Source organism: Phymastichus coffea, unplaced genomic scaffold (assembly GCF_024137745.1).
Source record: "Phymastichus coffea isolate CEN01 unplaced genomic scaffold, Cenicafe_Pcof_1.1 PCOF00034, whole genome shotgun sequence".
Lineage (NCBI taxonomy): Eukaryota > Metazoa > Arthropoda > Insecta > Hymenoptera > Eulophidae > Phymastichus > Phymastichus coffea.
The window spans coordinates 2165560-2179900 of NW_026706845.1; the positions used below are offsets into that span (position 1 = coordinate 2165560).

The 14341-nt window shown below is 34.1% G+C and overlaps 1 protein-coding gene across 8 annotated transcripts in view; it reads left to right on the forward strand.

Moving 5' to 3' along the window:
* Window positions 1-14341, forward strand: part of LOC131663385 (probable Na(+)/H(+) antiporter nhx-9) — a 1718187-nt gene that overhangs the window by 1057876 nt on the left and 645970 nt on the right. For all 8 annotated transcript variants that reach the window (XR_009301845.1, XR_009301846.1, XR_009301847.1 and 5 more), the window contains 2 exons: window positions 8933-9003; window positions 9073-9288. Coding sequence is in view for 5 of the 8 variants with exons in the window: in XM_058933773.1 (XP_058789756.1) it covers window positions 8933-9003; window positions 9073-9288 (287 nt within the window). In the remaining 3 variants the exon portion in view is untranslated. The remainder of the gene's footprint in view (window positions 1-8932; window positions 9004-9072; window positions 9289-14341) is intronic.

Consider the following 14341-nt stretch of genomic DNA (forward strand, 5'->3'; position numbering starts at 1 on the left):
TCTGCAATTTCAATCCTGCTTTTCGTAATCTTTCCACTAACATTCGGAATTTGCGATCATGTTCTTCAAGTGTATTTGCATATATAACTATATCGTCTCAATACACGAACAGATCTAACCCTTGAAGTCCGCGGAGCAACGTATCCATTAAACGTTGAAAAGTCGCGGGTGCATTCTTCAAACCGAATAGCATACGCACAAACTCATAGTGGCCGAAAGGAGTACTGAAAGCCGTTTTATGCGCATCTTTTGGGTGCATCTTGATTTGGTAAAATCCCATGGCGAGATCGAGCACGGAATAGAATCTAGCACCTCCTACTTGGTTAAAAATTTGTGTAATGTTAGGTATTGGATATGAATCAGCGATTGTTTTTTCGTTCAATCCTCTCATGTCCAACACCATTCTTCCAATACTGTCTGTTGCCTTAGGTACGATCCATATGGGGATGTTGTATGGTGAAGTAGATTCTTGTATTATACCAGCTTTTAGTAATTTTTCGACATGATAGTTAATCTTATCCTTCATCGCGTGAGGAAATTGATACTGTCTACTATTTACTGGTACATCATCGATTGTTCTTATCTCATGCAAGACAAGATCGGTTCCCGGTAACTTGTCGCTAGGAAGATAGAAGACAATAGACATCTCGTACTTCCTTAATGAGATTAACAATGTAACTCTTTTCAGTATCGTTCAGGTGACTTAAATCTAAATAATCTTCTATGCTTTTATTACTATCTTCGTTGGTTTCATCTAAAATTACGTCGGCTATCCCTAAATCATTATCTATATCTTCTATATCTAATTCTTTTTTTAACGCTGTCTTGTGCAATACTATAAACGTGTCTGACGGCCGAATTAAACGGTACTCCAAAATCTAAGGGTATCAATTCGTTTAATATTCTGTCAAACTCATCAGGACTAAGCTGCACTTTATTGACTTGTGGTTTTGGCATGATTTTTCCGAGGTCTCGTTCTAATAATAGAGGTACAACAAAGTTTTCTCCTCTAAAATTATTAAATCCAAAGTCTATGATGGCTTTAGCTTCTTCGAGAAATAAAGCGCCTAATATTCCTTCGTAAGTCATTCCAAAAGCATCATCGACTACATAAAAGATAGTGTAAGTGTCAAATATCCTTATTTCGGTTGTACCAAGAGTTGATATTATTTCTTTTCCTATTCCTCGGACTTGTGTTTTTTGCGTGGTATCAATTTCGTTTCCAGGTGACAGAAGACGTTTCTTTATTAGATTGACTTCGGACCCGGTGTCTATTAGGAAATATTCTTTGGTACTAGTTGCTGGATTCAAAACTTTGACTTTTGGAGAAACCTTTTGTATTGCATTTATACTAACTTCTTCTATTCCTTCTGTACTATGTAAATAGCAAAAATTGCTACATTGAACATTATTTTCTTGAAATCGTATGACATGATCTCCTACAATAAATTGTCGTGTTGCGAAATTTATTACAGAATTGCTTTCTGAAAAATATGTAGCCCCTAAAACTACTTCACAAGGTATTGGAAAATCATCTAGTACTAATTGAAATTCCGTCGGTAAACCAAATATTGATAGTGTAATTGTTCCTAATGTGATAAACACCTCTGAGCCTATTCCCTTTAACTGTTTGCATCTAGTACTATTTATATGTTCTGTGTAACTTTGAATCATTCCTATTTTCATTATGTTAGCTTCTGAGCCTGTATCAATCATAATTTGAAATTTGATATCACCTAAGAAGTTTGCATTAATTATTGGGACTTTAGCTGAAATTTTTGGTTCATTTGTTACGGTATAAGACTGAGCGATACTTCCGTCTCTTGTAATTGATGCGCTTGATTCGAATTGGTCCTCTGCATCGCGCTCTGATGAGAGGACTGCTGCCCGTTTCCCTGAAACTGATGGCGATATGGTTGTCTTTTTGGACAATTAGCGATATAATGGCCTGGTTGCTTGCAATAAAAACAATTAGTGTTTGGAGTAACACTATTACTATTATAACATTCTTTTGCTGAATGGCCTGACTTACGACAAACTTGGCAAATAACTTCTGTATCACGGTTGTTGCTTAAGTTTTTGCGACACTCTTTCGCTGAGTGGCCAGGTTTATCACAAATTTGACAAATAACTTGATTTATCATTCTTATTTGTGTTCGAGTTCGGCAGTCTCACTATGGAAAATAATAACGACACTCAATCTAGTGCAAATAAGGGTTGCACGATAAAATATTCAAAATCTTGTTTCACAAATATAATATGTACTTATATATAAAATTTTTAAATGCAATTATGTAATATCAATAGCTTCAACGTGACCTGTATATACTGACATTCAGCTGCTGAGAATGTTGTTTCACAATTTTCATATCCGAAATGCAAAATTTATTTCTAGAATAAGACGACGTTTATCTATTGGTTAGTTATTTTTTATTACAAGCGAAACTTTATAGAATATCATTGATATTAATTTAGCTAACTGGTTGCAAACAGATGTGCTCTGTGTAAGTGATTGTAATAACAAAATTCACTAAAGAGTCGATGTTTCATACCCGATTTTATATAGTATAAAAAATTTGATTTCATTTTATATCAAATAAATAATTAGATACGATTTTATAGTGCAATATATAACTCTTTTTATTAGTTGCTAAACCATGCATGTTATGTCATTATTAATGTAACAGCATCAAATATTTTTTAATTGAATACAGAGAATCACCTAAATATTTGAATGATTATTACGAATAAAAATTAATTATCTTATGAGAGAGAAGTAGTTATTTATTAAATAATGTATTGTAACCGGATGGTTATCCTACAAAATTTATTGAAGCACAAACGCCCACGATGCAGAGCTAACCGCCGCTCAACACGTATAATTATACTTGTGATACTCGATCTATCTTCAGTATGAATGACTTAATGCCTAATACGTCTAATCCCCTAGACGAAATCGGATTAAGACTGAAGCTTTTATAGATCTATTAAGCTAATAGGAAACGAAATAACGTAAACGGTAAATAAAATTAACAAAGTTTAATTAACAAAAAAACTAAAAGTCTTTTACGGGCTGAAAGACTAACGCACGCGAACAGCATACACCATTATTAATTATAATTCGGTGAGAGAGAGAGAGAGAAAGAGAATTCGAAAACCACCGCGAAATCTAACGCTCGACGCTAATACAAAAAAAATACGATCGCGATTGACAAAATAGTTTTGAAAATAATAAAGGAAGGTGCACCTACCCTGCGTTGCAATTACGGTGATCAGCCGTAATTGTTGAAGCAAAACTCAAAGATGCTCCTCGGATCAGCTGCGCTGCCTAACACTCAAATCTACTATTGCAATGCTGCTGTTCGCTGCTGCTGCAATGCTTGCTGCACTCACGCACTATGAAATAGTCCCAGGAAAACTTTGATAAATACAAACAACGGCGAAAGACAGTGCAAAAATTAAATCCAGGCGATACTCATGCGAAAGCAGCTGGGATAACTGAACATTCAAACCCTCGCTCCCCCCTCTCTCTCTTAGTCGTTCGAACTAACATCGCGAGTAGACGAATCACGAACGGATCGATTAATTGACTCGACTACCGTTTCAGTATATACTCGTATATGTGGATAATGAGGAAATATCTAGGAGTATTCTTACTTTACCTTCAGGCAAGAATAAAAGTTATAAAAAATGGATATAAATTATCGAAAATTTAAACGTATAAATAATACCAGACTCATTGATTTGCCGTGATGATGTTAAAAGATATTAAATACAATCCTACTTCATTTATGTAAGCTGTTTATAAAACAAATTAGCATCCGTGCAGTTCTAAAACTGATTTCACTACTTTCAAATCTTTAGATTCAAATAAAAAAAATAAATAAAACGTAATTGTGATAAATAGTGAGATAAATAAGAATTATGAATGATTCAAATAGAGATTTGATAAGAATAGTACAGTGATAGGTGCTAATTCGCGTGAAGCGAATTTGCCCCGTAAAGTGTAGGCCTTTTTGACAGCCGAGCGACCTGGGACTTGAGCAGTTTCCAAGCTTCACGGGTACTTCGGTCCTTCCGTGGTTTGATTGTAGAATATTTAATTATAAGGGTACCGCACAATATCGCGATCCAAACACTGGCATATAAAGGTGTACCATTGTACTAATTTACGGCGAATCTAGCTGAATTTATTAGATGCACTCTAAAATGGCAGCTATAAATTTAGGGCAGGTTAAGGCAGATGGTTATAACCTAAATGCACTGAAAATCCTATAACTCTAGAACCAGCGACAGATTAACTTAAGTGCGCTATAACCTGCAAGCTCAAAATCACGGTAAGTTAACCTAAATTCGCTATAACCTGCTACAGGTTAATTTAAGCGCGCTATAATCCGCAACAGGTATATAGAGTACGATATAACTTGCAAACTAGAATCCACGATAGTATAACCTATATGCGCAGTAACCTTCGAGCTCTAGACCACTACAAGTGAACTTACGTTCGCTGTGATCTGCGAGCCCTAAACTCACAACAGGTTAAACTAAATGCAGTGAACAGTGAGGGTCAAGCACAGGACAAATTAATTTAAGTGGACTGTAATCCATAGCATTTCAACCTAAGCTCCAATGTAGTTAGAGAGGTTACACTAAGAAGCTGACAATCTTTAGAATGTATATTCTTAAACCTATAACCGCCAATTCTGTGATGTTATGCTTTCTTTTTGTGAAAACGTTGGTGCTTCATTTCTAAGGATCGTTGAAGAGATTTACGTTTGTGACTAGTAGAGTTATTATCATCCCTTTTCAATGACCAGCTGTAGTCGGCCATCATTTTTTCGTCCCACCTTCCTTGGTAGTGTTGTTCCTTTTGTTTAAAGTCTTGGTGAAATCGTTCACCCATCTCCTCACTATATGCTCCAAGATTTTCTGGGAAATAGTCCAAATGAGAATGAAGGAAGTGTATTTTAAGGCTCATTAGACAACCCATTTTTCGGAAATTCTGTAACATGTTGGACACAATAGTTTCAAACTGCGGGTCTCGATTATTGCCTAAAAATTTTTCTGTAACATCTTTGAAGCTCAACCAAGCATTCTTTTCAACGAGAGTCATGGTTTCGATAAATGTATCATCTTTCATGAGTTTTCGTATATCAGGCCCAACCAAAATGCCGTCCTTAATTTTTGCATCACTCAATTTCGGAAATGTAGCTTTTAAATGATTGAAACATTTACCTTCTTTATTCAAGGCTTTCACAAACTGTTTCATTAAACCTAATTTGATGTGAAGTGGTGGCAGTAATACTCTCTCTCTATCAACAAGATCTACGTAGGCGACATTGTGAGAACCTATTTTCCATTCTGATCTTGTGGGCCATTTTTTTGTTTCCCAATGCTTGTCTCTTGCACGGCTGTCCCAAAGGCAGAGGAAACACGGATATTTGGTATTTCCCACCTGCAAGCCAACTATAAGATTTATCATCTTAAAGTCACCACAAACAAGCTAATTGTGAGTCTTGTAATTTATTTTTTCCAGTAGAAATTGAAAACTATTGTATAATTCTTTTAGTGCAGTTGAGTGACCTACAGGAAGTGCCGCATATTTATTTCCGTTGTGTAGTAACACAGCTTTGAGACTTTGTGTGGAAGAATCAATGAAGAGACGCTAGTTTTCTGGCTTGTACAAATCTTGGATATACAAGTTAACCAATTCTTCGATGTTATTACAGTACACTATCACATCCTCCATTGTGAAGTACTTTATGAACGCCTCTTCTCGGTTTCTGTAAATTGACACTTTTGTTCCAGGTAATAATAGCTTCCTTTCTTGGAGTCTTGAAGCACAGAGTTCAGCTTTCTCCGTTGGAAGATTGAGGTCTCGAATAAAATCATCTAACAAACTTTGATAAAAAAGCTTAGGACTCTCGTCATCAGAACTATCTTCAAAAGAGACATCTTCAGTTGTATCAATATCCATCGGTTCAACTTTTGCCGAACCAATTTCTTTTCCGGGTTTACTTACTTTTCCTACTTTGGCTGGTGTTACACTCGCTACCGCAGGGTAGATGATTTTATTTGAATTTTGTTTATTGAACTCCGTTGTATTACATAAGCAGAAGTAACAATCAGCTTCATGGTCCTTGGGCTCACGCCAGATCATCGGTTCAATAACAGTGATATTGCTGCTATTATCATCCCACTTCAACATAGCAAGTCTGCAAGAATTACAAATTGAAGATGGTACCCACGTCTTATCTAAATTGTCGATCGGAACCTTATAACATTTCATATATAGAGTTTTGATTGAATCATTAATCGATCGTCGATAAGAAGTTGTTTGAAACTTCCCACAAACAAAATGTATCAATTTTTCTTGCACAAGGGCTTCTGGAACTCATTTTGGAAGTAGAAGAAAATAAGATAATAGCATTTACAGGAAATTCAACCGTTAGCCCGCCACTCAAACGTGATCTCTAACACGGAAGGATTAGCATGTCACAAAATCAGTTATCTCAGCTTTCTCCTATCTCAGCTTCAGCATACAATCATACATTTTAAGTTACGTAATATTCTACATCATCTATCTACAGAATTTCAAAAACGAATGAAAGATTTCACGGTTTTTGATTCCGCTGATCGTATCGGATATCAGATTTTCAAAACTTATTTTATTCAAACAATTTGTTTAAACAAATTTTTGCACAATTGAATATTTTTGCAAGTTGCACCTCATTTCCATGGTTTTAGGGGTCACTGATTACGAGTTTGATGTCCGAAATGTGAATTTAGATTTATTTAAACAATTTATTTAAACAAATGTTGCAAGACTCGATGTTTTTGCAAGTTGCACGTACTTTTGCTGATTTTTGATGTCTCTGGTTATGAATCTGATATCAGATTTGCAATATGTATTTTATTTAAAAAATTTCTTTAAACAAATTCCTGTATAATAGAATATTTTTGCAAGATGCACCACATTTCCATGGTTTTGAGGGTTACTAGTCACAAGTTTGATGTCAGATTTGTACATTTAAATTTATTTAAACAAATTATTTAAATTTTTAATTCTAATATTTGTCTGTCTGTCACAGGCCGACAAATTTCAGAACCAAAAACTATACATAACGCACCCGAAGAATTTCGATGCGCTAAATCCAAATCCCAGCTTAGAATTGCGCCAGCACGTCAGTATTCCGAGATATTCTAGAAGGCTATAATCTGCGTGGTCATAACCCTAAATCCATTAACCCAAAAACCCCCGACCCCTTAACCTTTAACTACCCCCTTAACCTTAAATCCGTTAACCCTGTATCCCTGAAACCTGTGATGTTATAACCCTCAATGCCATTACACAAATCCCTTAATGCCTGAGCTCAGTAATTTGCGCCACAAGGAATCTGGGGCTATTGTATCGCAGGTTACAGGATTCCGAGGTGAAGAAATTCTGGGTTAAGTTGACAGGTTTTATTGCCGCGCTTGTTATAACCTTCTTGGGTTAAAATATTTGGGGTTAAAGGGACGGGAATTATTGCATCGAAGGTCACAGGGCTCGGGGGTTAAGGGATTTAGGGTTAAGTGGGCAAGGTTTATTGCCCCGCAGGTTACAATGCTCCAAGATCAGGGATTTGATTTATAATAGTCGAAATTCATTGCGTTGCCGTATAAACCAATTGATAAGTAGTACATTTCAATTGACGATAAAAGAAGACATAAACTAAAAATTTTTAGTGCTTTTGTACGATAAGAATTGCTTTTTAGATGCCGTTGTCAATTTTGCACGAAAAAAAATATTCGCAATGTTATAAGGTACCGTATATAGCCAAAAAACTTGATTTTCGCACTTTTAGGTTAGGATATCTCAAAATCCTGCCGTACTAGCGCAATTCTGAGCTCGGATTTGGATTCAGCGCACCAAAATCCTTCGGGTGTACTATGTCTGGTCACTCGTTCTGGTGTGTTGCAGTATAAACAAATTCGTAGGTGTTAAATTTCAAACGACGATATTTACATTACCAAAAGACATAAAAACAAAAATCGGTAGTGCATTTTGTAGGCCATGAGTTGCTCTTTCAGATGCCGTTGTCAGTTTTGCATGAAAAAATTTATTCGCAATGTTATAAAGTACCGAATATAGCGAAAATACTTGATTTTCGCACTTTTAGGTAAGGATATCTCAAAATCCTGACGTGCTGGTGCAATTCTGAGCTTGGATTTGGATTCAGCGCATCAAAATCCTTCGAATATATTATGTCTGGTCTCTGGTTCTGAACCTTTGTCAAAATTTTGTTGGCCTGTGTTATTTTTTTTTTTTTTTTAGTTTGCTGTTTGTGATAATTGTCTTGAGAAAATTACTGATAAGTTTATTTGAGAGGTTTTATAGTCTACTAATACAATATTCGAAAAAATTAAGGGAACAGACAAGATTTCCAAATTTGTTGGCCATGTTTGAAGCGCTGTATTTTTATGAAAAATAATCGCATCGAAATGAAAAAAAATCTTTGCAAAGCTTTTTCTTTGAGTCCAGAAACTTTAAAACTTTTTTTTCATTAAAATGAACTTAAATTTTAATTAGGTTATTTAATCAACTTCGGCTTTCTTTCATCCTTCTATGTTCATTTAACACTAAGATATCGAATAATGAATGAAAAATGGTCGTTTTTCATTCAACAGCCAATATCTCTTCAACCAATAATCGTACAGCAAATGAATGAGCAGTTCTAGAAACTAAAAGAAATTTCCTACAAAACCTATTCATTGGTTTTTGAAAAATAAAATTTTTGTCTAATCTTCAATATTAATTCGAAAAAAGTAAAAAAAATGGCTTTTTAGGTTATTTTAGAAAATCTGTGCCATAACCCGATTTTTAGATAATTTTACAAAGAATTATTTTGTTAAAAATTTCAATATTATATTTATTATATAATGTTTTCAGATTATTGATCACATTATGGCTGGAGTTGAAGATATTCTAGGAAAGCATGGAAATTATCATGTTCGCGATAAGTAAATATCAAATATTAATGAAATGAAAGTGAATTTGCAATTTTTTATCTAATATAATACGATATTTAGATTCAAACGTTTTGACAATCAGTACATTCGACCTTATGTGGTGAGAAATTATTACGGAGCTGAACCAAAAATATTGGAAACTTATTCAAAATTAACAATGAAAGATGCCATGGAATACATAAGAAGAAATGCTTCAACACTCGGAAATATAAATCATATCGACAGTATGTCTGCTATTTTTCGTACTTCAAGCAATCCTGGTCAATTCAACCAAAGGTATGTTCATAATTTTAATTAATACTCAGTAGACAAGTTTCATTGTGAATATTGTGATTGATAATATTCTAATCAATCAAATAACTAGTTTAATAATTCTGACACTATTTTACACTAGATTGGAAAAATAAAAAATTACGTAATTTATAATTTACATAAGAACGTCTTGTGGCAAAGGTTTTTAAATAATTTAATGAAAATCTTGAATTTTCTTAGATCGCTGTTCTTGCCTGCCATTGTAGTTGAAGCAATGCTTAATTGGTGTAGAAAATACAGCAAGGAAACATCTTTCTAACGTTTCTATACAAAATTTGTTTACCTCTTCAAAAACTTTATTGTGAAAACACACTGAAAATACTACAAGATAAAAAAACCAACGACAACATACGAATACATTTTCAATACAACTTATAAAATAGCAGCCTAAAATTTTTATGGTTATATTGTATGTTTGTTCTAACAATTACTAATAATGATAAGACCAGTCTCACTATTTGATCTGATATACCTTGTGCCCGATCTTTAATCCATAGTACGACTGTAAAGGGATTGTTTATGGTACCTAGTTCTGTAGTATACACTTTATCATTAATGTTGTAACGAAAATTTGATAGATGGACTAGCAATGAGTTACATACTATAGTTTACACATATCTTTAATTTTCAAGCGAACAGTCTGATGAGGTAAGCAAAATAGGTGACGAAACAATGTTGATTAAATTTAATGACTGAAAGAAAGATTATTTTATTCTTACTTCTCTCTCGTTTGATCATAATATTTTTAATTTTATTAAAAACATGAAGAGAAATGCATATACAATGGATGGTTTTAACAAAAACTTTTAATATATAGCATTTCTGAGACCAAATATATCATTCAGTCAAGCTAAATATCTAGAATACTGGTGCAAATCCAATCAAATTAATAATTGAGTTTTTCCATATGTATAATTAACATCAAATCCTTGTTTTTAATATTCATAGAATATTATATAATGTAACGGGGGGTTAAACCTGCAAAATGAGAAATTTATTTAAGAGCAAACTCCCACGATGCAGAGCAAACCGCCGCTCCGTTAACACGTATGTTAGTACGTGTATTCGCCTTAACGTCAGCTGACTTAACTTGGTTGTCTTCGATCAAGCAGAGTTGAACTCACCTTAAGTCACGTGCCTTGTGACACACGATGAGTTTCAAGTGTAATCGACTTTGCTCCTAATACACTTAATCCCCTAGCTATGATCGGATTAAAACTTAAGCCTATTTCAATTGTTTAAACTATTGGGAGAAATCATATGACGAAATCAGCGAATAATTTTAGTAGATTTTATTAATAAAAAATTACTACAGTCTTTGTCGGGCCGAAAGACTGACGCACGCGAACAGGATTTACAATTAAATAACTTTCGGTGAGAAAGAGAGAGAGAGAGAGAGAGAAGATACGAAAATTGGCGCGATCTAACGCTCGGCGCGAATACAAAATTATCAACGCTAACGCGGCTGAGCAAAATAATAAATATATTTTGACACGCGATAATAAAGGGAGGTGCACCTACCCTGCGGTGCAATTACGGTGATCAGCCGTAATTGTTGATGTCAGCAAAATATCAACTGCCTCCGGTCCTAGGTTATCAGCTGTGCTGCCTCGTACCACCTATCAGCTGCAAATCTGCTGCTACCAAAATGCTGCAATCTGTAGGTCTCGTTGTTACACTCACGCGCGTAATTATTATGGACCAGTAACTATTACTCGGCGAGAAAAAACAGTGCAAATAACTTCGGCGATATCTACTTGTCACAACAGCTGAGACGTAACTACTAATTTGAAAGATCGCGCGCCCCCTCTCTCTCTGAATTCTTAGAACTAACGCGCGAAAATCAGAATCGCGAACGGTTCGATTAATTGAATCGACTACCGTTGCAATAAATACTGTAAATTTCAGACATCTTGTAATAATCTTGTCCTTATATTATAAGGAATATGAATGTGTGAATTGAGATTTTGAAAATTTCTAAAAAAAAGGTTTTTGAAATTAGTGGAATCACAAAAAACGACAATGAATAAACGATATAAATGTTAACGAAAGATGGTTTGAAAATTTAATAAATATCAACATTCTACATGAAATATAAGAAATCATAACATTAAGCTGGAAGCTTAGTGTACATGGTGTTTAAATGTGAAGATACTGTTCAAAGAATAAAAAATTTGGAGATTTCGCTAAATTTCATGGATATAGATTCTAATATAAAAAAGAGACAATCGTGTAATAATTATTAACTATTGAAGGTCTAATATAAATAAAAAACAAAGGAAAATCATTACGGAAACCATAAAAACCAAGGTATAAAACTAACAAAATAATTCATCAGAGACAACCCAGAAATTATGTTTACAAATGTAGATAAGGAAAATAAAAGAGTATTTGGAAATTGGATTACCATGCTAAAATAAGAGACTTACTCAGTGATCCATCAGCATATGTAATAATTTAACATAATCCGATAAAGATAGACATGCACTAGAAGTGGCGAGCCTAATACAGCATATCTCTAACATCTCTACTTTTCCAAGAAGGTACCGGTACGGGGCTCGATCCGATCGGCACATTGCCGCAACATCTGTTACGAATGAAAAGGCAGCCGCCATCCCAGCGCTTATGTTCCGTCATAGGATCGTCACTTTCTTCCCAACGACAGACTTTCATACCACATTCAAAACAGCGCATTCGATCGATCTGCCCCGTATAATAAAAGCCGGCCGCAGCAAGCTCTGCTGGTCGTACGTGTGTGCATGTCCATTGAGACGTGAAGCTATCCAGCCTCGCTTGCACAAATAAAAAAAAATTAAAAAAAAATATTGAAAAAAATATAAAGACGTGATAATAGAGACGTGAAGCTACCCTGCCTCGCTTGTACAAATAAAAAAAAATTTTAAAAAATATGGAAAAAATATAAAGTGTGTTCTATAAACAATAAAACAAATAATTACCTATAGTCAATCTTGATGGAGCTCATTGTAGAATGTTCGTATCACCTTTTTTTCTTTCACACTTTACACTAGTTCACTCGATGCGAATGCGACTGCTGATGAGATGCAGCTCATTTTTATAGCGGACGATTGAGATCCCCCCCCCCCCGCCATCCTCCATTAAAAGATTTTCCTTACATGCCATACGTGCCATACATTCCGTTCATTCCATACATTCCAGACATTCCTTAAAAATTCATTTAATTTGTTATGAATTATACATACACGTGCGCCCGCACGTATGTATGCGTATGTAAAGCATACAACTCGTGGAAAATTGACTCAACGGTCTATACGAGCGACGTCATTTAAAACTATCACATATGCGTACTGATTTTAGAGACATTTTTTTTATTGTTGTTGTTTTTTAATAACGATATTTCAACTATTTTAATTAAGAAGAAATTACCTGTCCTTTCTGTTAAATTTAATTGTTGACATATGTACATATAAATAATTAATTGTCTATATCTAATTCTCTATAAGAAAAAAATTAGTAACATTATTTATCGTATTTTTTCTCATAATAATCTTTCAGTAAAAAAGATGTGACTTATCGTTAAAATTCATATAAGAACAAGAAAACAAAATAGATATATGAGAATCAAACCTAGCCTTCTTTGAATCTATACGACAGTGCTCTACCGTCTGAGCCATTGTCGCTCTTTCTAAAGATAGTGCGTACTAACTATATATATTATTTTTATGATTTAGGAAAAATTTATCAATTATTATCAATTGTCTTTAATATAATGAATATAACTGAAAAGATACCTACTTTATACTTACTTGTTGCTTCCACCGAAAAGAAATATAATAGAGATAAATAAATCGCAAGATTACTGTTTATTAATAATTATCTTTTTTTTTGTTTATACGTTATAATATATAACATTGAAAAGTGCTGTTTCATAATTAATATATTAGGTTGGTCAAATTTATTAATAATTATTATTACGAAGGAGTTTTAAACATGGAGAAGAGGAAGTGGCCCTGAAATGGGCAGATCACTGCTTGATAATTGCAAGGAAAAAAAAGCGCATGGGCGATCTTGATCGTATATTAATACCAAGTGGCGAATCTACTCCACACTAATCTTCGCTACTCCCACCATTAATTATACGTATCCTCCTTCCTCAAAGTTGTTAACCAATGACCGCTGCGAGCTCAATGTTTGCGGAAGCAAATAAAAACTGCATTAATTCGCAACGTTACATCAGTGAGTGATAACTATGTAGTGCGAAAGTGACCAAGAAGTGCAGAGAATTGTGGAGGAGATGCTCTACCTAGATAAAAATGAGTGGCAGGATGCGTTGAACATAGCCGTAGCAGCGCTCGACGAGGACTTTGGTATTCTAGAAAACGCCGTAAATTCTCCACCGGGACCGCGAAACAACACGTTAGAGGAGGAAGAGGAGGAGGAGAGGATGATTCTGCAAACATCGCCTCCGAATATTGACATTTCGAAGGTTAGGACAATTCGAATGTCCGTTAATACGTCCGCCGTCAATATTGTAAGTAATTCTAATTTACTCTAATTCTCTTTTTTTAACATAACGAATAGAATCATTTTAATGTACACAGATATGCTTTTATTATTACAAAGTTTATATATAACTAATACCATTATATTAATAAAATAATAAACTACTATACTTAAATTTTATTAATTTACTAATATAATGGTATTAGTTATAACACTCACACACACACATAACTAATAATACTATTGCATTTATAAATTGATAAATTATGTATATAAAATTTTATTAATTTATCAATTTATTAATACAATGTTATTATTAGATATATATAAATTTTTAATAATAAGAACATATCTAGTCATTATATTGAGACAATTCTCTTTCGAATTTAATTTCACTCTCTTGTAGTTACAATACTTATCTTGTTCTTTTTCGCACTTATCTTTTTCGCATTGTTTTGACTGTTGACTGGCTATTTGACACCTCGGTTTCATTAGATTGTATAGTTGTCTCTTCGTGCATTCATAGTAGATAAGC